Source organism: Astyanax mexicanus, chromosome 10, assembly GCF_023375975.1.
Source record: "Astyanax mexicanus isolate ESR-SI-001 chromosome 10, AstMex3_surface, whole genome shotgun sequence".
Classification (NCBI taxonomy): Eukaryota; Metazoa; Chordata; class Actinopteri; order Characiformes; family Acestrorhamphidae; genus Astyanax; species Astyanax mexicanus.
Genome location: NC_064417.1, coordinates 38,614,336 through 38,638,387, shown reverse-complemented (window position 1 = coordinate 38,638,387; position 24,052 = coordinate 38,614,336). Strand labels below are relative to the sequence as shown.

At 38.4% G+C, this 24,052-nt stretch overlaps 1 protein-coding gene across 4 annotated transcripts in view; it reads right to left on the bottom strand.

Moving 5' to 3' along the window:
- The window catches only part of htr4 (5-hydroxytryptamine receptor 4), a 107,538-nt gene extending 90,892 nt beyond the window's left edge, over positions 1-16,646 (bottom strand). For 2 of the 4 annotated variants that reach the window (XM_022684060.2, XM_022684062.2), the window contains exon 1: positions 16,341-16,646. In XM_022684060.2, the coding sequence (XP_022539781.1) occupies positions 16,341-16,416 (76 nt within the window). In that variant the 5' untranslated portion in view covers positions 16,417-16,646. Of the gene's footprint in view, positions 1-15,736; positions 15,802-16,340 lie in introns of all 4 variants that reach the window. The other 2 variants (XM_022684061.2, XM_022684059.2) reach the window with 2 other exon arrangements.
- Between the last annotated feature and the right edge of the window lie 7,406 nt (positions 16,647-24,052).

Below are 24,052 nucleotides of genomic sequence, written 5' to 3'. Positions count from 1 at the left end.
AATATTAAGTGTACGCATGGACCACCATACTGAATATGTAAAATTATCATTCTACCTCTACCTCTAATTCTAAGTACTGACATAATTTTATGAATCATTCTGGAAAGGATCCTGTCCTCTGTGAGCTGATAGAGGAATATACATTCTATCATTGCACATGACTTTCATTTTTAAAATTTTATAATCAATTCTCTTCATTGTGGATGACGATCAGCATGATGATGATCCCAATCTCCTGCAATTGTCCAAGACTTTGAGGCTTTATATTCCCTGTCTAAAGCATCAGGAACAGGTGCTTAAGTTTTGATGTTTTATTCATCACAGCTAGATAAAAGACCATTCTGATTTCTAAATAAGTCAGAGAAGGAAAGGGAATGGCTAAGTGAATCAGATGATGGGAGTAACTCTGACTCGCTCTGACGTTATTCTAAAAAGAGAAAGTCACGAACACCTCCATTACTACACATTACTCTCCTCAAACTTACTGACTCGAAAGGTGGGAGATCCATGAGTTCAGGCGCCAGCTCAGCCACCCACTGAAACCTGAGCGTGCCTCTAAAAACGTTCCTCCATCTCAATAAAACAGCTTGCTGAGTCAGTCCTTTCTAGCAGCCAGATTGAATTAACAGTGGAGGCTGCTTCTCAATCTGCAGTCGGTTCCTGTCGAAATGCGCACACCTGAGGCTCTGCAGGCAAGAAGGCCTCTGCCAAACCTCGCCAGGTACAGTCCTGCTGCATTTGAAGAGTAATGGAGAAAGTAATGAACGAGCTCATGAGTTTGTTCGGCTGAAGCAGGCCTCTTCATTACTCTGCGTAGTACGCAAAAGTTCCCAGCGCACCCCTGTGGACTACATATTTCATTTAAATGCAAATGTTGGCTTTAATGATGATCTCAGGGAACCTAATGCTTGAACGTGTGCGTCTGCTGGCTCAGTGCGTGCTATTTAGAGAGGGCCAGCGTTTGTCGGTGGTGCTCTCTGCCTAGCTCCACTCCACTCCCCTCTGAAGCTGGGGCAGCTGAGTACTCCACACTAATTTGCCACTCCATTAATAATGCACATCATGAAACACTTTTCAGCCAAGCAACCATATTTTGCTCCAGTATTACATAGCCAAGGGCCAGTTCCTCAGCTTCATAAAGCACGCTCCATAACAAATGATAAACATACGTAATTTACATTTTGCTTGCAGTTCAATGCTTCATATACCTGGTAATGTACAAAAGAAACAATCTGAAATTAATGGTGGTTCCCAAAACAAATTTAGATATAAAATACAGCTTATTTACTACACTAAAGCTGAATTTATTGTTCAGATTCATCTCTGTCCCAACACTTCGCTATCACACACTGGCATCTGTTACCTCAAGAGTGGTTATATAATATATCATGGAAATTTATCAGCAGCTGTAATTAATGGAGCAGCTAAACAAGCCAGAGTGCGTTTCTTAGAGGAGCATCGAGAAAAAACCTAATGCACTCGAGCTCTCGAATTAAACCTCAGCAGCTGCCACTCTCTCAGCAGAAGAACACCAGCCCGTTGTATAGAGCAGAAATTCTCATATTGCAGATACATAATAAGCAGACGCTGCTGCGGTCATGCCTGAGCTTTTACTGCTGGACTCAGATGATTCCTCTGTTTATAGAGTACCTGAAAAGACCAATAAAAAGTCCTGATTTTAAAGCCAAGCGCTCAGAATGGAATAAATGTATTCTCTGTGCTCTCGTTCAGTTTGTTTGAACAGTAAGTAATAAAGTTGATAGTCTCTGGAGTATAAATGAGAGAAGGAATTGGAATGATGGAAACCTATGTGATGTCATAAAATGTTGGTATAATTACAAATGACCTTTGTAGTGGTGATTTACCTACTAGCTCTAGATTCCTGAAATAAAAAAATAAATAAAAACAACTGAACAATCCAATGACTGCATAAAACATGGCTGAGATTCAATTCCCTTCTTTTCTATAGAAATGAAACAAAATTTTCTGCCAAGTTATCATATTTGCATATTTGAGTCTGCACAGTAGAGAACAGAGGCAGAGCTAGGCTTGACTACTCATTTGGTTGGCCTGCCAGACCAAGCCAAGACAAGTGTCTCAGACCGCTTTCATTGAGTTAACAGAGCGGCCTTAAGGACCCATGCAAAGTGGATATTTGCATTGCATACCCAGTTTGTCCAAGTGATGATTCAAAAGAAAAAGTATATTTTATGAGCAATCAATTAACATTTAAATCAAATTACAGTACTGGAGCTCAGTTCTGTTTGATTTGTTTGCTGCTGAGATGATTCAACGCAACCAACAGCACAACACCATATGATCAATAATGACCTGAGAGTATATATTAACTAGCTAGTTTAGCCTGGCAGCTAAATTAGCTGAAGTTAATTAGTTTATCCTTGCAGCTAAAATACAACTCAGCCACTCTATAGCGCTCTATAGGTCTCCTCCAGCCAAGTCTGTCAATCACTTCTTAAATCTTAAATATAACCCTGTTTTATTTTTAAAAATGCATTTCTGCAAAAAAAATACATAATATCACAAGAAAACTTGTACACTAAATTGGACACTGAAGATAGAAAGACAGTTTAAATGATAAATTAAAATGGGTTGTTTTGTAATTGAAACATATCGGGATCAACAGTGCTGCACATCCTACTGCAACCAGAAATCAGAGGCTTCAGACCCAGTCCTTTTTGCAATCTAAATAAACTGCAGCAATCAGATAAAAACATAAAAGGCAGCAGAAATGTCTAGTGGAATTTAAATAGCTCACTGCCAAATGTTTGTGCGTAAAAGGAGAAGTATAAATACTCTGCTTGGGTTGGATTTAAACAGTACGGCATGTCTCAATACAAGTGGGGTCTTCCACACTCTCAGCACATTTGTGGATTAAAATGGAGCCAATCAGAGGGGAAAATTCCCACCAATCTTTAATAGTGCTATATGCAGGAGAACTTACTTTTTTTACCACTTGGAGCATACTAGCCAATGTTAAAGCAGCACCCTTTACAATTTAAGCACATAAAATGTTTTCTCTTGGAAAAATGACTTGTTTTTGCAAAATTTCCTAGAAGTATGTACATTAAAATATTTGTAGATAAAATAATACTTGTTATAAGCACCAACTTGCAGCCAAACAAATTTCCTTTTAGAACTTCTTACACATGCAGCTCATATGGAGCCGCACTGGCACTGTGTTTTCACTGTCCCGGATAATTTCTCCCATTTGTCAATGATTCTACATGTTAAGCTATATTGCCCTCATAGTAAACTTTAATAGGGTAAAAAAAGCAGGCTATACCACCATACGTGCAACCTGAGGTGGTCTCCATAAACTAACGACTAACACATTGGTGACTTCACACATGCATTGTGATTCTGGTGAGGTAAACTTGTAAACAGTCCTTTCCCAGTGCCAAAGTTTACTACTTTACTACTGCTTCCCTGAGAACAATGCTGCCTCCTGTCTCCATATCTACCGCAATAGAGGATGGCATATTTTTATGACCTTAACACCCCCTGTGGTTTTACAGCCTATCGCTGCCGGTCTGGGTTCCTCTCTGTATAAGAGTAGAGTTCAAGGCCTCACAGCGCCTCGGCAGAGTTTACTCCCTCACACCGGTCCGCAGGGCACCACTCGCTCGCTCCACTTTAGCCAATGGGCTAATCAAACACTGACTCCCTGACCACGCAGGGCCTCAATCATATGCACATAATAACAACGTGGAGAGAAATCAACAACACAACAGGGGAGTTCTCTTGGGTCCGCCAGGGCTGATGAATTATTAATCTCTGACGGCGGAGAGTCATCTTGAAAGAGAGGCTCTTAACCGCGTTTGAAATGAAAGGGACTGTGTCCCGGCCCTCAGAAGGCCACCCAAAGGCATCCTGAAATAGAAAATGATATTACCTTGTTTCTTCCCATTACACTCAACAGTCTATTAGCCCACTCATCTGCAAGCAGTCAACACAAAGTGCCCTTGCGCTCCTGGAGACACCTGGTTGTGCCAAAACCCAAACTTCTAAACTTTATTTTCCATTTAGTCTGCCGATATTTAAATCACCCTGTTGAACTAATAGCGCACAGTCTACTGAGCGCACATGATTTTCCTTACGGAAGGGAAAAGTAAGCCCCGAAGTAAGAGGCTCATTAATGAAATCAGCACTGCAAAAAAATTAAAATTAAAACGTTCCATTGACAGATCTGTATAACTGCTTAAGGCAAGCATATTAAATAAAAATCCAACTGAAGTCTGCTGTGTTTCGGAGGAATTGTACAAGAGCAAAAGACTAATACGAACGTAATGCAATCACTTACTGTAGAAAGTAGAAAGGTTAGGATACCTCTGCTAAGTGTACTACAGATTAATGAACATGATTAATTTCCTTAATGAGCTAACTATTCCACCTGAGGCAATAAGTGCCATTTCCACATTCTCCAAAAGCACTCAATATTCCTCTGAGATTAAAACTTAATCAAATAATATTCAGCATTTCTTGTATTATCCATCAAATATTACCTCTTTATTCTCAAACTTGCAACTAAATATTTTCCCAGAAAAATCACTGACTCACACTGACTCTAAAAATCATTTGCATACGTCTGTCATTTCTACTTAATGTCTTCAAAAATAACCCATATTAAATGCCCAGAGCTTGGTTCACAAGGTCCCAGATGAGTTAACCTTAGTTTATTTAATCATGCCAGACTGTTTTCGTTTCAATTTCCAAAACCTTGTCTCAGCATCAGGGTGGACAATTTTCATTTCTCCCTGATCTGAGGTCAGACAGATGCTGTTAGTGTAGTGCAACTGTGGGACATCAAAATAAAGCATTAGAGTGGGCTGGCTAACAACAAGCAGAAGACTCAAACTGGTGGACTAGAAAGGTCATAAGCTCAGAGAAAACGAACAAACAAATGGGCTAAAGGGGAGTCTGTATTTATCAGCCAATCATATGGCCTCATAACAGCAAATCATAACAGCTTTAGGTAACTTTCATAACAAATGAGAAGAATGAGAAAATCTTAGTAATTTCAGTCATTTTGAGGATGATTATTTTTGCCAGAAACGCTGGTACAAGTATTCCTACTGATCTTCTGGGACAGTTTCTAAAGTTTTATTTTAGAATGGTGTAAAAATCCATTAAGCGACAGGTCTGCTGATGGAAACATAATTTTGTGAGAAAGGCTCAACAGAAAATGACCAGACTGGTTTCAGCTGAAGGAAAGGTAGAAAGACAGTGGGCTGAGTCAGATCATGTTCTGTCAGCCAAGTACAGAAAGCTGAAGCTGCAGTGGGCACTGGCAGCACCAACACCACGCAACTAATAAATCTTTTTTTAATTTCTTCTGATGCACACGCAAGCATAAATACAATTTGGCTTGTGTCAACAATCCAGATTGGTGTAGGTGATGTTATTGCATATACATTTTTCTTGTCATATTTTGAGTTCACTATTACCAATCCCTTCAAGGCCACAGCTGTAGAAATGACCTCAATTATTGTCACTGACCTCTATACTGCATATTGTATTTTCTTACCAAGGAGAGTGTATTAATGTAAAAGAGACGGTTGATTTTGTTTAAAAACATTATATATTTTTTAAGGATATTTAAAAAGATATATTCCAATTCCAAAGTGTAAATATTCGGTCACACTATACAATAAATATACATTAATTAACATTATTTGCAACAGAATGTTTTAACTAAATATGAACTGACACTAGTAATTTTGAACGAATGTCTCAATTTATTATTATTTTTCAACATTCTTAAGCATTAACATTTAGTAATGTTTAAAAATGTCTTCATAAGTGTTATCTAATAATTAGTTGAGACATTTCTTAACAATTTAACAATGTTTATCAATGCCGTGAGCCTTATTGTACAGTGTTATTGAATATTCTTATTCCTAGAATTGCTTGTAGTAGCATTATTCTGCTATATTACAATTGAAATAATAATAATATTATTTATCACAATTACTTCTTGGACAGTATATTGTAAAATAATTTTGATGATATACCTAGCCATGGTATCTTATAATGGATATTTCTAGCTAACAAAACCCCTGTGTTACAGGGCAAATCCCATGTTCAATGTTGTCCACCAGATCTGAATCCATAAAAACAACTTTTTAAAAGAAATATGTTTCCAACATCCTGTGGAATCCTTGTCAAAAAGCACTGATGTTGTTTAACAGCTAAAGGAGGTCCTATCTAGCATTGGCACTGTCTTCCTAATAAACTGCTTGACGAGTGTATTTTGTTACATTATTCTTTAAAAGGACTCCTTAGAGAAAGCGATAGTTTGGATCAATGCCAAAACCACAAATGGTTTTAGATAGCACCAAAAACATAATTTACAACAGAAAACCAAGGTAGTTTTTAAATTATTTTTTTACTATATGTGAAAGTCCACTCTTCATAGTATTTCACTGACTCTGCAAACTGGACTAAATTGTGTTGTTTGTAAAATATGCTGCTACTAGGGTTCAACAATATATAGATTCAGCATCACCGTTGCATAATAATTTGATGCAGGCGCATTGTTCATATCGTAGGATGTGTAATGTCTTGTAAGGCAAATAAATCATACCTGTCACACTAAAGCAAGCTTAATACAAATGGAGACTATGGAGATTATATCTATCCAAACATTGTTCATTTTACTCCAATCTTCAATACAGAGAGCGCATGATTAACTAGATTATAATATCGCAATATACAGCTGGAAAACAAATAAGAGAACTTATAAAAATGATGAGTTTCTTTGATTTTACCAAATTGAAATCCTCTGGAATATAATTAAGAGGAAGATGGATGATCACAAGCCATCAAACCAAGCTGAACTGCTTTGATTTTCACACCAGGGTGGCCTAAAGTTATCCAAAAACAGTGTAAAAGACTGGTGGAGGAGAACATGGAAAGCTGCATGAAAACTGTGATTAAAAAAACTTGTTTATTTTGTATAATTTTGTTATTTCAGACATTTTTCATTTTCTGCACATAAATGCTAATAATGACAAAATTTTAATTTGGAATTTGAAAGAAACTGTTTTAGAAACTCTTTTTCAGAAACTCTTTTTCAGAAACTCTTTTTTTACAGTATCTAATGTGCTTGCATTGTCTGGTGCATAGATACAGTTGAATGATGACTGAGTGGATGATTGCGAGCAAAATTCTGCATTACTGCACACTGGGATTTGTGCTTACTATCTAAGTTTGAGATTTCTTCATAAAATGCTTGAAAAAAGGGGGCAGAAAAACTACTTATCTCACAGATCTCTGCATGCACGTCTCAAGCTTCATTAAACGAGCCCCTGCATGGTTATGTTTATTATCCTTTACAAAGTAGTTCTGAATATATTTATATTTACATTTTACAATATTGACCATCCATTACTGTATGTTATATGAATAAGGAAGATAAGATGTTACCTCGAAATGTTTTTTAAACTACAATCACAGCACAGCTGACAATAGTGTCTCTCTCTCAAAATAAGTCTGGAAGTCCTCAAAGATGGCCTAAAAGGATGCAGCTCAGCAGGGAAATGAAAGTTTGGGAGAATCCATGTTCGGATGTTTGTGCAGCGAGGGCTGAATGTTTATTTTTGACCTGCTGTGGAGCCGCTGAGGAGGACGAGGTGGCACCTCATACTGTGGTAATAAAGTGCTGCCGCAACCCTGCCAGGATAAACTACGGTGATTCTCACTTGCCTTGTCTCAAAGTAAATAGTTCACAGTTTGCTGTCTGGGTTTCATGCACTCCTAGACTGAGTGTCAGATGGAGAGCATTTGGATTTCGCCCACCAGAGGAATTTCAGCCTGGAAGCAAAGTTTTATAGAGCGCACACAGGCAGGGGAGACATTGGTTGGAAGGATATAGGAGCAGCGTTTAGTCTTTGTTTGTGTTAAAACGAGTCTCTTCCTTTCAGACAAGGGTGGTGGAAGGGGGGTGCAGAGGCTCAGCATTGTATATTGTAGCTGTGGTCCATCAGTGGCATGGTAAATAGATGCAGGATAGAGAGAGATAATGAAAAAGAAAGAGAGAGAGAGAGAGAGAGAGAGAGAGAGAGAGAGAGAGAGAGAGAGGAAGCCAATGTAGTGTATCTATCAGCCAGGTGGCAGGCTGCTTCTCAAACACCCAGTCGTGCGGATTAACATATCACACCCAAATTACACTGCCTTTCCAGAAATCTGCAGAGGAGGAGGAGATAATCTGTCAATGCACAGCTTTACAATGTGCGGGAATATTTAACGTCTGAACAGAATGATGAGTAAGAAAATAAAATTATATATCATTTCCATTCCATTGCTCTCTGTCACACAGGAGGAAAGCCATGGAAATATCTATAGCAATAGCAAATGTGTGACTGTGAACACTTTCCTTTCAACCTATGACTTTGCATACATATTAAACTAATATTCCCTTTTCTCCAAGCATATAAAGTCAAAGTAAAATCTACTTAGTCTCCAGGAATTAGAATCTGGCACAAACAGAAAAGTCTTTTTTCTGAGAGCGCAGGCACTATGTTGCCGGGGATTTACGTCATTGTACCAATCAAAGCAAAAACAATAAAAATAAAAAGAGCTGATGGGGGAATGATGGGTGTAACCTGAACAATTCCTTCGCTGTCAGAATGATTACCCCATTTCAACAGGATTTTACTTTTTCTAACGATTTTTCTATGCTGGATGCCCTGCTCTAATTGTTGACATTGTGCTGGTTATATAGAGCAAGTCTTCCTTTTTGCAATGAAATATATCTGTAGATTATTTTAAACATATGCTTTGGGTTAAAGCTGTGAAAATAACAGACACAGCCGATGGCCTCTGCAATGTTGGAGCAGGTTAGCTGGCCTTGGCAGGCTTGAAACGTGTTAGCTGTCATACTCTCTATATTTTCTGAGTTGCATTGTTAACTAATAGTTGTTGACAGTGTTCATTAGGGGTGTGCCATATCATATCATACGCGATAATATGTCCAAAAATATATATATATATATTATACCCTGAAATATCATATCACCCATCCCTAACTATCACATCAGGGTACTACTTTTTTGCTGTTTTTAGCAAAAGAATAATTCACACTGTTCTTATTTCCCATTATATATCTACTAGAGACAGATTATATTTGTCCAGTATCATTTATTTTACTTTAATCCTGGATATATGGAGATATTTGGAGTGCATTATTAGTATCATGGCATTCTGGATCATTGACTTCTGTTACAAATTAATGTTACTGATTAATTTCTTGTATTTTTCAAAATCTAGGATAAAGGTGTGCCACATCATACTGTATGCAATAAGAAAAAATAACACTCATTTTGTTGCAGTAGTGTATTCTTGAAATAATTCAGTATTTCGTAATATTGCCAAGAGTATCGTTATCGCAAAAAATACCATGAAATATTGTGATATTATTTTAGGGCCATATCGCTCACCCCTAGTGTTCATGTACCCCAATTTCATTTAGGGGATATCCAAAATAATCCCCCGCTCAGATTTTAGTTTAGTTTTGAGACTGGTAAAACATTTTCAAATTTCTGCCCCATTTTCTCTTTTTTTCTTTGTGTGTTTGAGTGTGGCACCAGTTGCTGAGACTAAGGGGTGGCCTGAGGTTTAAAATGAGATGTGTAGGTAAGATTATCCCTTTTTACCAATACCTGTTATAAACCAAGTCTCTGGTATGCAACAATGAAACTTCCAGCCACCCAACATCAGAGACAGTCAAACTGCGCTGTCATGTGATTATGGAACGTTTAAAAATTCCTGGACACACTTCCAAACTGTATTCAGGAACTGATTTTCTCAATCTAGTCTATGAAGGCAGCAGGGTAATAAATCAGCAGCTAGGTCCCCTGCATTTACGCAGGCCCTAGAGAGCATGCGGAAGCATAAGACTCTGTTCCTGGGTTTGTTTTCTATCTACAGGGAGCCGGGGGGCTGACAGCGCCTTGCTTGTTTTTTTTTAATCTCTTAGCTAGTCTAATGTCAGAAACGGCACAAGGCTGTACAGCATGCTCCTGCTGTCCCACCACTGGACCAGACGAGCCAGCGGACCTGAGTTTATGTTTCTTAAATTTTTTTCTGCAATAAACAAAATTCAAGCACTTAGTTCTACAAGGAAATTCCTGAAGTGTTTCATCACTAAGCAGAGTCACAAATGTGCTCCCTACCACACTGCAAGATTCTAAACCTGACTTGAACTGAACTTGAGGGAAATCGATATTGCAATCTCAACGAGGCGCTTTCACGTGTTTGTTTCATTGATTTCAATTTCTTGAACAGAAAAACTGAGCTTCCACAAAACACACAATCTGGCTCTTTCCATAATTCCACCGTGCCTATTTTTCTTAAACACAAGAAAAGCTCTAGATGCAGGATATCTGCAGGTGTGAGGAATTTAAATTTAAGTTTTTTTAAGACTTTTTAATAACACTCAAAGCAAAAAAATTACACTTTCAAAATAACAAAATAGCTAAATGTTTACAGGCTTACATATTGCAAGCTTGTGATTCCTGCAGTAAAAATCACTGTATAAAAGAGTATTTGAATAGTAGCTGGAAGAATCTTCCACTGTTGATGCATTTTGTCTGCATGTCAAAACACTGCAATAAATATTGTGTATCATTAAATTGTCATTAAATAACATGATCGAAATTTTTTGACTATTTTGGCCAGCTCTCACGTCTTTGCTAAAGCCAAAAACAGTTTTAACTCCATGGTCGTCCAGTAATTTTAGTCCCGTTCGGACGGACATCTCTGAGTTTCATCACCTTCCGTATAATAAAATAGCTATTTGTCCACTGCCATGCACTTAACTACACTTTGGGTGTGCATTTCCACGGAGATCCACGTAAACACAACGGTGATTGGAATTGGAGGAGCTACTGAATGCTGTGTCATGTGAGCGGGAAAGCCAAAAAACTCACTGGTCCTCCTGTTTTTTTATTGCAGTCCGGAAGTAGAAGTGTGAATTATTTTTTACAGACGTCCCCCTGAGAAACTAAACATGTCTGGACAGGGTTTTTCCTTAGTTCTGTCTCTTGGTAATTAGCACTAACTAACTTGCATATCAAATTTAGAAATTGTGGCATGTAATGCATGGAAATAAAACTAAAATTGTATTTACTTATTTGTCTGTGGAATTTTGGACATTTTAAGACTTTTTTTAAGCTAAACATATTTAAAACCCTTAGGTGGGATCTGCGGACACTCCTCTTAATTACATTTAGACAATGCAAAATGTGTTTTGTAAATATGCTTGTCTTTTCTCAAAAATACTACCTAAAGCAATTTTGCTGAGCCTAAATGCAGAGTACAGTAGCATTGCACTAATAGCAGCAATTTCTTCACTCCCCAAGCAGCGCTGCTGTCCGCTGATGACTGTGATCTTCTCCCAGATGCACTGCAATTCAGCTGGGGCACGACAAAGCTAATGAGGGAGAATTGGGTGTGATGCTCTAGGTTCACACCTCTGCCACATACCACTGTGACGCTGTTATTCTCCAGCTCTCACACATTAATATTTCTGTTTAAGCCTCAGAGACAGGTCAAGGGTGTTTAGGAATCTCTGGTGTGCATTTTTATTTTATACAGAACAATGAAAGCACAAAGGGCAGGGTCAGCTTTACGTATTATCAGGAGGTTAACTGAGAGAAGTGTGTCTGCTGTAAATTATTCTTGACTTATCTAATCAAAAATGATAAAAATAGAATATTCTGGGTTTTCACATGTTCCTTTTTTTTTAAACAATAAAATTCTTGTCTGCTGTCACATAAGGGCTGTAAGTGCGCAGTAAAAAGGTGTAAAAAGGGTTTCTTCTGAAGATAGAAGGAAAAACTTATGGCTTTGCATGCGTGTATGTTTAAGCACGTCCGAGTCAACATCAACGTGCTGTGCTGACCCAATTACATACATAAGATTTAGATTCAAAACAACCATCTCCATAAAGTCTCCTAAATTTGTATAATTATGAACCTGTATATAACCTATACGGCAGTAAAAAAGCATAGCGTTAGTTAATAAGACCTTAGTCCCTACCTTGCAGTAATTACAAAAACATTTACCAGCCCAGTCCACTGCATGATATCAGTTAATCTAATCAGCACAAACAAGAGAAAACAAGATTTGCACCCAAAACATGTAATTTCTTGGGTCAAATGAGGTGGAAACAAGGGGAGAAGGAGGAGGGGATGGTACTAACGGCATTCATCATGCTGTTTGTGTCTGGGTTCAGTGCCCATTTTTAGACAAGCAAGGCAGAACAAGAGCCTAGTTTCCCCCACTCAGTACGCTGGGAGGGAGCTGCTGCATTCGAGGCAGCTTGCTTTAAAACTCTGAGTAAAACACACACACCAAAGCTAGAGTCAGCTAGAGTCAGTCATAAAAAACAACAAAGCCAAGTAAACAAGCTCGGAATAAACAAATTGAGATGACTAAAAGTTGGATAGTGTAAAAGACATTAATGCTGCGGTTGACCTCAACCCAGCTGGGAAGAAGCAAACGAACTGAAGGATGAGCTTTTCTTAACAAAATGATTCATCTAATTCACAACAAGCACAAAGAAAAGACACAGAAAAAGGCCTGTCACTGTAATCATTTTGTCCCAGGAACGATTGTGATAAACAATATTATTGTAATTTTAACATCATTAATTGCCACTGACATAATAATAATAATAAAATAGCATTACAAAGCAATTATACCCTTTTGAAGACAACAACATTCAATAGTTTGTTAAATTTATACTTTTTTCTTCACCAAATGCAGTCCACAATGTGTGTACAGAGATATTGAAGCATTGGTCAGTGCATGACTGGCTAAATATATATATATATATACTGTTATATACGTGAATATATATATATATATTTATATACAAATAAACACAATAGATAATATTAATAATCAGTTTCTCAAATATTACTCCTCAAATATTACTACTTCTCAAGTCATCTCCATTTATTGTACAATAAGTGGATAATGTATTTATCATGACAGGAAAAAACATTGTGATGTACGGCTGTAATGAGGTATACAGCATATTGTGACTAGACTTCTCCAGAAGTCAGAAGTTGTCCAGCATGTAAGGATATTAATAATGTCCACTGTGTGTTGAAGACTGGAGAACAATGAATGATATTGTGCAGATATCAGATAATATGCCTGTGGAAGGTAACTTCTGGGAAATGAGAATTGTGCAAGTTTTCTCTTTGTATAAATTACTGTAAGCTGTAACATGATATGCTAAATTTAATTTGTTTTAATAACGTGATTAATGCACATGTGCACACTGCGATGATAAGGATGGAACGATATGATGTGAAGCCATGATAAGTTTAAAAAGTTGTTTCATAAAATGGAATAGATATGCTTTATTTAAATATTTAAGCCAAAAAATGTGTTATTACATTTTTTTTTACACTGTTATGAAAATAAGGTCTTTGTTCATTTTGTGCTTCAACATCTAGCGATGTGCAGCAGTTTATCTTTGCTGTTAACTTGTTTTTTTTTGTCTTTTGTCTTCTGTCTTTATAATTTTTATAGACTAAATACAAACAGATCTGGATGCTTTTTGAGCTGCTAGATATATTTTTTGAGCATGTATTTTACTGAGATTTACAGAAATAGGTGACAGACAGTGTTTGCTGAATGTATGTTAGCCAACATTTGTTTAAATTTTAACATAAGAAGCAAAACTTATATTGTATCTATTGTGGTGTCTTAGAGTGTCCACTGCACCTGTGGAAACTGGTGTTAATTTATTCAAGCAGATTCATCATTTTTAGCATTTTTAGCAGATTCATCATTTCTGACAGCTGGTCCAGAATTTTCTGCTCATATTGGCCCAAAACCATTGCCAATCATTACCCACGTGCTAACTCTGTGTTTGCTTTCCAACTGTGGTCAAACCAGGCATGTAACAGGTCATGTGGCCGGACATGTGGCCAATCATGCGTGAATGACAACCAATGCAGACAGGATGCTTATCGCACCTTTAATCAACACTTGCCTGGAAGCAGCAGCCACTGGCAAACAGCGTGTGTGAAGTGGATGAAAACAAAGTATCAGCAGTTATGATACTGATACCTGTAGCAGAACTGCATACCTACACCATGTTTTCAAGGTTTCACCTTTGCCTTTTGGGTCAGCCAGACGCACAGACATTATGTTAAGTGAGAGGAAGTGTATCGATCTGCTGGCCTGTGCCATCCATCAAAACACATCCTTTCCATGCCTGGCATGATAGTATTGACCACTGCACTCACCGTTGCATAAGCACAAATTGACCTGGCAGCCCTCAGTGGCTGTGATGAACTTCTCTCATTGTTAGCTCTGCTATATCAGCACAGGCAAGTGGCCCATGCCCTTCTGTTCAAGTGCTGACTGCGAGAGGTGAGCTGCTGCATTAAGACTCACAACAACAAACCTTTTCTCGCTCTGTAATTCAGACCTAAACAGTGGCAAGACACACACAAATCAGAAACACACCAGCATTTTCCTATCGAGGCAAAGTGCTGTGTGGATGTGCCACAAGGGAACACTGTAATAATTGCAAATCACTGAGATGAACGTAGGAGATGCTTTGAAAAATGTGATTGGAAAATTGTTCAGCTATGCAACCCGGCATGGTAATATTTCAAAGCAGCAGGCTAGAAACAAACTGATGTCAGAAATCTCTTTAGGTTCCATTACACATCACAAAAATGTGGGCAAAGTGAAAAATAAGCAGCACGCTTCTTAGCACAGACATATTCGTTCCATCACAATTTAGCTCTTCAGCAGAAGAAACCACTATGAACATATCGCTATATCACTATGAGTCTCAGGCGCTTGGGAGCAATTTTATCTGAGACAGCTGCATGTTGGACCTTTGAGCAAGGTCCATTACCTTAAGTTGCCCTAGGAGATTGTACTTACCGTAAACTGTAAACTGTTGTAGATTACATAATACTAATGTCACTGTGTCATATATAGTGCTCTGGAAAAACATTAACTGAGACCACCTCATTTTCTGAAACAGTTTCTCTGATTTTGCTATTTATAGGTTTATGTTTGATTAAAATGAACATTGTTGTTTATTTTATAAACTACGGACAACATTTCTCCCAAATTTCAAATAAACATATTGTCATTTAGAGCATTTATTTGCAGAAAATGAGAAATGGCTGAAATAACAAAATGATGCAGAGCTTTCAGACCTCAAATAATGCAAAGAAAACAAGTTCATATTCATAAAGTTTTAAGAGTTCAGAACATTTCATAATATTTGGTGAAATAACCCTGCTTTTTAATCACTGTTTTCATGCATCTTGGCATGTTCCCCTCCACCAGTCTTACACACTGATTTTGGATAACTTGTGATCATCCATCTTCCACTTTTAAGTGGTCTCTTATTTTTTCCAGAGTTGTATATATATGAAAATGTATGATATGTAAAATATACATTGTACAATTTACACTGGACACACAGTGTACAACATCTACAAGAATCTTAGCTAGCTAAAACACCTGTGGGAAAATACAGTGAGTCTGTAGCATTTTAACAGAGCTGTATGCCACACATTATAAGCTACAGTATTCTGATGTAAAAAAAAAAACTAATAAAAAAAAATATATTTAGCTAACTTTGTGCTTATTATTACTATTATTATTATTATTTTTTTTAGTATTATTATTTGAGGAGTTTACAAAGACTAAAATCATAAACACTGACCTTTTGCATGTATGTGAAGTGTGTAGGGAGGGTTTTCCTGCTCTCTCCTTGAGGTGATAATTCTTCTTTAAAACGACCCAGAATAAAGCAAAACGTCTGGGAATTATTATCAAAAAAGCAAAGCCAGATCCAGAAAAAACAACCAACAGTCCTGTGACATCTCCAACAGCCTCTTTTCTGATCCACACAGTCTCATTAGTAAGTTGTAGCTATTGAGCTTGTTTCTCACAGTGACGTAGCTTAGCCTATTTATTTCACAGCAATTCACAAACGCACGTTATAACGCCAGAGTCTGAGGCACAGGTACCCAGTGTGCCTGTTTCTACGTCACTAACGAACAAAAAACAACACTTTTCTCGTGGTTACGAAAATAGCTCTTATGACTAATAATAGGATATCTTGTTGAGGGGTTTTTAAGGGGAAAGCCGTAGAAAAGGGGGTATATATGTGTTTGTGTGTTTGTAGGTTGAATTAAGAAGTTAAATGGCGTTAAATTGATGTCTGTTTAAACTGAAAGTAGAAATGAAAATAGTAGAAAGGGAAAATATTTATTTAAAAAAAGGAAGAAATGAGAAATAAAGTAATGAGGAAACAAATCACTCACCATTTCCACGAGGAGTCCCTGGGTCAGCACCATGGCGCGGCTCTAAACCCTCGCGAGGAGAATCACATCCTCGCATGTGAGAGAGAAGCCGGTGCGCGCGGAGACCAGCAACTTTTCAAACCGCCTCCCCGACAGCTGAGGGCGGCCACACGCGCAGTAGTTCCCCCGCGACCGGTTCCCTCCAACCTCCAGGCGACCCAGCCGGTTTAGGAGCGCGAAACCGAAACGCAGAGCAGCAGCGCGCGGCTCTCCGGACCAACCACAGCTGAGCAGAGCGGAGCGCGCGGAGCGGCGTTTCCACAGCCAAACGCCAAACTGTAGATCAAGCCCCGCCCCCCCGGCGCGCGCTGCCCACCGCCGACTGACCGTTGGCTTTCGCCAAACAACGCATTCCTCCACACTGAAGACGTAAATAATCATTTATTTACTTATTTACTCTCTTTTTCATTTTTAACATGTGTTTATTATTTAATTTGGAAACACTCTGCAGTAATGGTAGATTAATTAGCAGTACTTTTTCTACAGAATGTCCCAACTTAACTAGTTAAGACATTAGCTATTAAACATTAACTCTTTTGAACTATTATCTCAGTTTATTATTTTTTTACAGGAATCCTAAGCATTATAATTGTGTTTAATAAGTTAAATAATGTCCTTTCTAAAAATAATAATTCAGCTCATGACCCTCTGAGACATGCCTCAGACTAGCTGCTCACTCTCCACTACCAATAATATCCAAATGCTGGTGCTGCTCTACACCTGACTATACTGTATTAGACCTGTATGTATGTATGTATGTATGTATAATGACTTTTTTACATTATTGAAAAGCTGTCTGACCAGTGAAATGATGGTCCCCCTTATATATAAGCCTTGGTCCTCCCATGGTTTTTCCTCCTTCTGATTTTCTGTCCTGTGATCACATTTCTGTGTAGCTGCTTTATGACAACATCAGTTGTAAAAAAAAAAAAAAAAAAAAAACACTATACAAATAAATTTGATTTGATTTGATTTGATTTGTAGCATGATACACTGCCTGGCCAAAAAAAAAAATAGAAAGTCGCCTCCTGGATTACTCCTGGAAGTAAATGATCTGGGGTTGCTGCAGTTGGTCAGGTCTAGGTTCAGCAACAGTATGTGCTGAAAGAATGAGGTCAGCTGACTACCTGAATATACTGAATATAGACTAGGTTATTCCATCAATGAATTTTTTCTTTCCTGATGGCACATATTCCAAGATGACAATGCCAGGATTCATGGGCCTGGAATTGTGAAAGAGTGATTCACAGAGTCCTTAACCTTAACCTCATTGAGAATCTTTGGGATGTGATGGAGAAGGCTTTGCCATATATATGCCATATAGTGTTAACTAGCTCTTGATCATAGGGTATGTTTTTTTTTTTTTTAAGATCAGCTGGCCTTAAGATGGATATATTTTCAGGGGCATTAACTAATGTTAACTAAAAAATAGTTGATACATTACTAACCATTTAAGAATGTTTATTACTGTTGTAAGCACTGTTATTTGTCACCCTTACTGTAAAGTGTGACCATACTTTTTGTGTGAAAACCACAAGTCACATGATTCATTTGATCAAGATTAGTATATGGTGACACTGTTAGCTCCTTCCCACCATCTTCTACACACTTGGTGAGGCAAACAAACATACAGTTCTAAGGTTTGCTTAGACAGCTGGGTCAATATTACAAACCTTTAGTGTCCGTAGCATAGTTGTAAAAATTTCCCACAAATACTGTTTAGACATACATTTTTCAAGATGAACTATGATTGAACACATTATTACAAATAAAACTGTTGTGCAGCTTGCCATGACAGGTGGACGTGTTCATGATGGGAAACAAAACACAAAAATATACATATGCAAATTGTGAAAAGGCACCATATACTGATAATCACTCAGCTACAACCAACACTCTGAGACTTTGGAAGAACACTTTGGAAGTTATCCACTAAAGCAGACCACAGACTTATGTAACATTTATGAAGATATGTGTTTATTTATTTCATTTAATGTAGCATATAATATAGCTAACTTGCTGAAGCAATGTGTGTTTTCCTTTCCCTCCTCCATGTTTCATCACTTAGTATTTCACTTTTTTCCACAGATCTCACTGCTTTTCTTCCTGCCCTGCTTCATATTATTGCTCTGTTATTATATTAGTCATCTGTGAAAGATTTAAGCTGTCATATAAAATGCACATCAGTATTTTTTTATATAGTAAGCTGTTCTTTGATAAACCATACATATGTCACCAAAACACTTGGATGTTCTTTTTATGGTAAGCTCCTGAAAAAAAAAGAAAAAGATGATTCTGCTTTTATTGTCTGGTTTATTGCACTGGCAACAGCTGGTGGCACCTGTGTATTAAAGCATATTTTTAATCTTCTGTTTTAAAAATGTATTTCCAGAGTCGTACTGGCTAGTGTTACTTTTAACTCTGTAAGCAGTATGCAGCTAGCTGAAGAGACTGTAGCAGAGTTAGTGACTTTAGCCTAGCACTTACTTCTATATACTTATAAACTGGGGCTTCCCCTTCTGATGTGTGTTTGGTTCCAGTTTGTTAGTCAGATAAGTTAGCCCAAATTGTTTCTGAGGAAGTGAAGCCTAGAGGAAAGGAATTGCTTCCCTGGCTTTCTCTTTTCACATGCAAAGTTTGAGCCACCCTTTTAAGGAACTGGCACAGAAAAAGCTATAGCCTCCTGTGGAGCCTGTTTCTGTAGCTAGCAAACTAGCCAGCAGAGTCTGAATGTGATGTGCTGCTCTCCAGTATCCACAACACCTATATATCACTGCATTTCAACATTTGACAGTTTTAATTGTTGAACGGCTTACATTTATTGTACTGGGTTTAGGTCAACTGTACAGGGTTAATTTAATCACGCCAAGAATGCTACACAACAGTTTTGGGATTCCGGAATTGGCTTGTTTTTCAGCTCTTTATTGGTTTTGCTGGATTTTCTTTAAAAAGAGGACACACCAATGCTTGAGGTTATAATGTCTGTTCTTCTCACAATTCAACATTTATCATTCTAGGGCACCTTGGATTTCTGAACAGAGCCTGCACTAGCTTGTTAAATGATCCCTGATCTGCTTTTCTCTAATTTCCTTTCCTTTCCAAACATAGCAATAAGTGTTCCACAGAGGGAATCCTAACAATTATCTTTATCCATTAAACACTTTCAATTCAGAAATAAATACTGGATTATGTCCACTGAGTTCTTGAGGCATTTAGGGTTGGACTGGTCAAGGCTGAAAGAAGGAACAAGTGAGGTGGTCAAGACTGTCTGAGTACACATGGAGTTTCATTTCCTGTCTCTGCAGGGCCTTGGTCTACATTCAAGAGTGAATAGACTGAGAATCAATCACAATCATAGAGCATGCCACAAAGTTCTGTTTTTATTGAGGAGATACACAACTTACGAGAAATGAAACAGTATCTATAAGCTCCTTGCATGGGTATCCCGTACATGCCGCTTTCTAGTGTGAATTATATTGCTGTTACTTCTGAATCTAAATCTAATAACTTTATGGTCACAATTTTGTAGAGGTGAACAACAAACAACATCAGAGCTGAATGGGGATCTAGGCTGCTGCTATGTGTCTGCCCATGCCTGGACTATTTAGATCCATTTGAGTGAAACACATACTTGATTAAAAGGACCGTAAGTACGCTCTAGAGTTGATGTAGCAGTGGCAATTACAGTCAAATGGCCTTTTAGGCTCCTGAACGACTAGTGCTTTCCCCTAAACATTTTTTTTTCTTCCCAAGGATCAAAAGTACACTACTATTCTTAGGATTGCACCCAGCGGTATAATGTTCTCTATTTCCTGTATATAATGATTCCATGTGCTTCTCTTTCTCTCATCCCTGCTGACTGCTCTGCTCTGCTCTGAGACACCAAGGTGAACTGCATTGCTCCTGTCAGGGAAGACCTGTCCAGTCACGTCATCAGCAGTCAGTTTTCACGGAAAAAAACATGACACGAATCTGGCAGTGGCTTTCTACCAGCCAGTATCTGTCTGTGTGGAAATTGGAAAAAAGAAAACCTACAAAGGTGGAGGTCGAGATCAGCCACGGGAGCAGGGTTTCTCCAGCTGCCCGGAGGTTGCCCTGTGGCTGAGGGTGAGGGAGCTTTTCATTAGGTGTCACCTCTGAAAGAACCTTTTACCTGTTTTTTTATTGTTACATTGTCTCAGCCTCCCTCTACCTGTCATTCGCACATTAAACCTGTTCACCCTGCAGAACGTTCAGAACAGCACGTCCCCGTCTGCTGCTTCAGCCACCAGAGCCAGAGCACACAGCCACCTTCAGCGTCCCTGAGAAATCTCAGTCCCACTCCACCCACTGACATGACAGGTCCGCTGAAAACGATCACCCTCAAGACACTCTCCTTGACATTCTGCACCCTGGCAGCAGCAGAAGAAACAGGCACAGCCCAGCTTTTTTGCCTCTTTGTAGGAAAATGGGCCGTCACGTCCTTCACAAATGCAGGTAGAGCTTAGTGTGAGAGCGTCGAACATCAGCAAATGTTAGCCATGCATCTTTCATGATTAGGCGTGCACCTATTTTTGAGGGGGCGCCACAAAGAGTATGTTTAATTAATACCTTTAATGAGCCCTTTAGATCCCTTTTGAAATGCGAGTGAAAAGCGCCATACTGTTCGTACAATGCTCCACCACGTTGAGACGGCCTTATGGAGAAACAGAGTGAAAGTGCAGCCAGCTGGACATTCAGCCGAGCAGACTTAATGCATTTGCCTGTTCAATTCTTTTCTGTCTGGGTGTATCATATTGCTTCGAGAGGTAGCCTTAATTAGTTTAGGTTTAGAACCTGTGTCTGTGGCCTTGCTGTTAATGTGCATCACGGACAGAAACCTTCCTCCAGCAGACACGTCCTAATTGGCTTTGTAATGACTGCCATATTGTGAAGGCCTGGAGCCCCCATATACCATTCATTACCTGACCCGCATCTTCTGTTTGAGGCTTCAAGTTAAAGCCATCAATACCAACTGGATCCTGTACCGTCCCAGCTTAAGTTCACGTTGGGTAATGCCAGGCAGGATTGGTCTTGAAGCCGGGAGGTCAGGGAGCTCAATTCGCCAGCTGAATACAATCGGAGACGCCTGTGATTTATCAGGCCTGAGCAGAGTTAGTGATCCTTCAGGGATAGTGGGTGATGGCGTGGGGGGGATAAGGTTGCTGCTCTGGGATGCTGCTTCACTCCTTGCTGGCCCCTCTGCCCAGCAGCTCTTTATTATCCACACCTGGCAAACATCTCAGAGTACACGGCTGCCAGCACTTGGAGAACTGAACCTTGGATGTTTACTGGGCCCAGAGGAATTAGGTCGGTTTCTAAAGGTTACTCTGTAGTGTTACCTGTTTCAAATTCGCTTTACACAAGACCCCTTTACCTGAGACACGCTGAACTGTGGGCGGATCTGTGTAGTGATGGGTCGGTCGCAAACAATCCGACTGTTTGAAGTGAACAATGACAACTGATTGTGAGACATTTTTTGTTTGTTAAAGCCACACATGATTGGTCAAGATGTGTTAGTTTAGTTAACTTTAGTTTTTGATTTGTGCATTTTAATTCACATTTTGTTGAGTGTTTTTTTTTTGTGTGAAGTCACTGTACAAATGTACAACTCTAGAGCGTACTTACGGTCCTTTTAATCAAGTATGTGTTTCACTCAAATGGATCAAATTGTCCAGGCATGGGCAGACAAATAGCAGCAGTCTAGATCCCCACTTCATAACTTATGTTTGTAGCACTGTTCCATGTTAAGTATATATATATATATATATATATATATATATATATATATATATATATATAAAGCTGTATGAATAATAAACATTTGCTATAACATATGTTTTTGTATTAGTAATTCATTTTACACATAATTTCATAACAAATTAATTTAAGCAATTTAAAATCTGAGGAGCCAGACATAGCACACTTAAAGAATTTCTCTTTTTTTCATTTTCCAAATGCACTTGATGGGCCAAGATTTGCTTGCTATTTGAAGTGCCCTTTTTAGGCTTTGCTCTGATGCTACGAGGCTATGAAGTAGTTTAAAAATAAAGGAAATCTATGTCAGTGTTTCATCTAGATTTTTTTTTTCAATACAGTCTCCGACCCTCAGCATATTAAGATTAATAGAGTAGTATTGCATGTTAGACCACTGATATATAGAATGCCAGCAGGGAGAGACAGGGAGGTTCAAGTTAATATTCACTCTCTAATTGCATATTAATTGAAATTGCATGTTAATTGAAATAAACCATTCAGTATCACGTATCACACTTTAGCCGTTTACTTAGTTTACTCATCTCTTCACCACAAACTGGCTGTTTTCAAGCTGAAATATACAAGCTGTACAGGACTAGGATAGGAATGTTTGCTGAGATAATCTAGTGTTTCTGTGTAAATTCCAGCTCACATGTGAAATAGTGTGCCTCTCTGTGATCTTAATAAGGCTTTAATTCAATGTTGTGCTATTAAAATGCTGCGTGGTAGCACGCTGGAAATGGAACAGTGCTCATCATCATCAGTCATGAAGTGCTGCATGCTTTTATGCACAGTGCTGGCACAAATACGGAATGGGCTTTACATTATATTGTGAATACCATTAACATTAGATTTAGAGTTTAATGTATGTTTTTCTTTTCTCTCCTCTCTCTATGTGTTCTGTACTTTTTCTCTGTTGCCGCACCTCCTATATGCCTTATTTTAAAGCCTCCTGCAGCCTTCTGTTAAGTTATTAAATTGTAATTTTATGACATTTTACCAAATTATAAAGCTGCAATTGCAATAATTCTTTTATGTAGTGGAAAACGCTATATTTCTCCAAAAAATGATTAAGAAGAAATGCATGTAGTAAAAGTCAAGTAGTCAAGTAATTTTATTGTCAATAACGCATATATACAGGACATAAATATAGAATTGAAATTATGTTACTCTCCTTCCTAAAAGTTACAGCAAGTACAGAAGAGAGCAGGGCGAGAGCTGAGCATCCTCACAGTCTGAAAATTCATAAAATACATAAGAATGTTGCCTCAGTTTTATTTGTGTACTGTTTATTTGGACACATATACTGTACACACATTGCCTCTTGGGAGAAAAAATAGAAAGTGCAACATGTCCATTTCCAGCATTATACACAAATGTCAGCCTGTGATACAGCACAAAATTGTACGAACATTTGCTGTGTCTGCGAATGCTGGACTTTAATCATTATTTCTTTTTCTGAAGTTCACAGCAGTGCCTTATAGCCTAGCATTTTGGCCTTTAAGCTGCACTCTACTGATGCCAGGCCCAGCTGAATCCTGCCTGTAGAGCAAGCTGGTCGACATCAAAAGGATGGTCCGAGAAAAAAAATGATGTCTGTCCACAAAACAAATGTGCAAGCTTCTTCCGAGCCCACCCACGCGCAGTAGTTTTGTTCAGCCGTTTGATCTTGATTGATTTTTCGGCATGTACAGCGTGTGGCTGATATGAGGTCAGGCTCTCTGCAGACGTTTCAGCTGGACTCACTAATAATGAAGCAGCATTATTTTTTATCAGCATTGCAGGCTGTGGTTCTGGTTTGTTAGGCTATGTTTTAACATAGTCACATACAGGTGAAATGCCTGATTAAAGGGATATTCCAGAGCTGTCGCTATGTTGATATACAAGGAGGGTGTTGA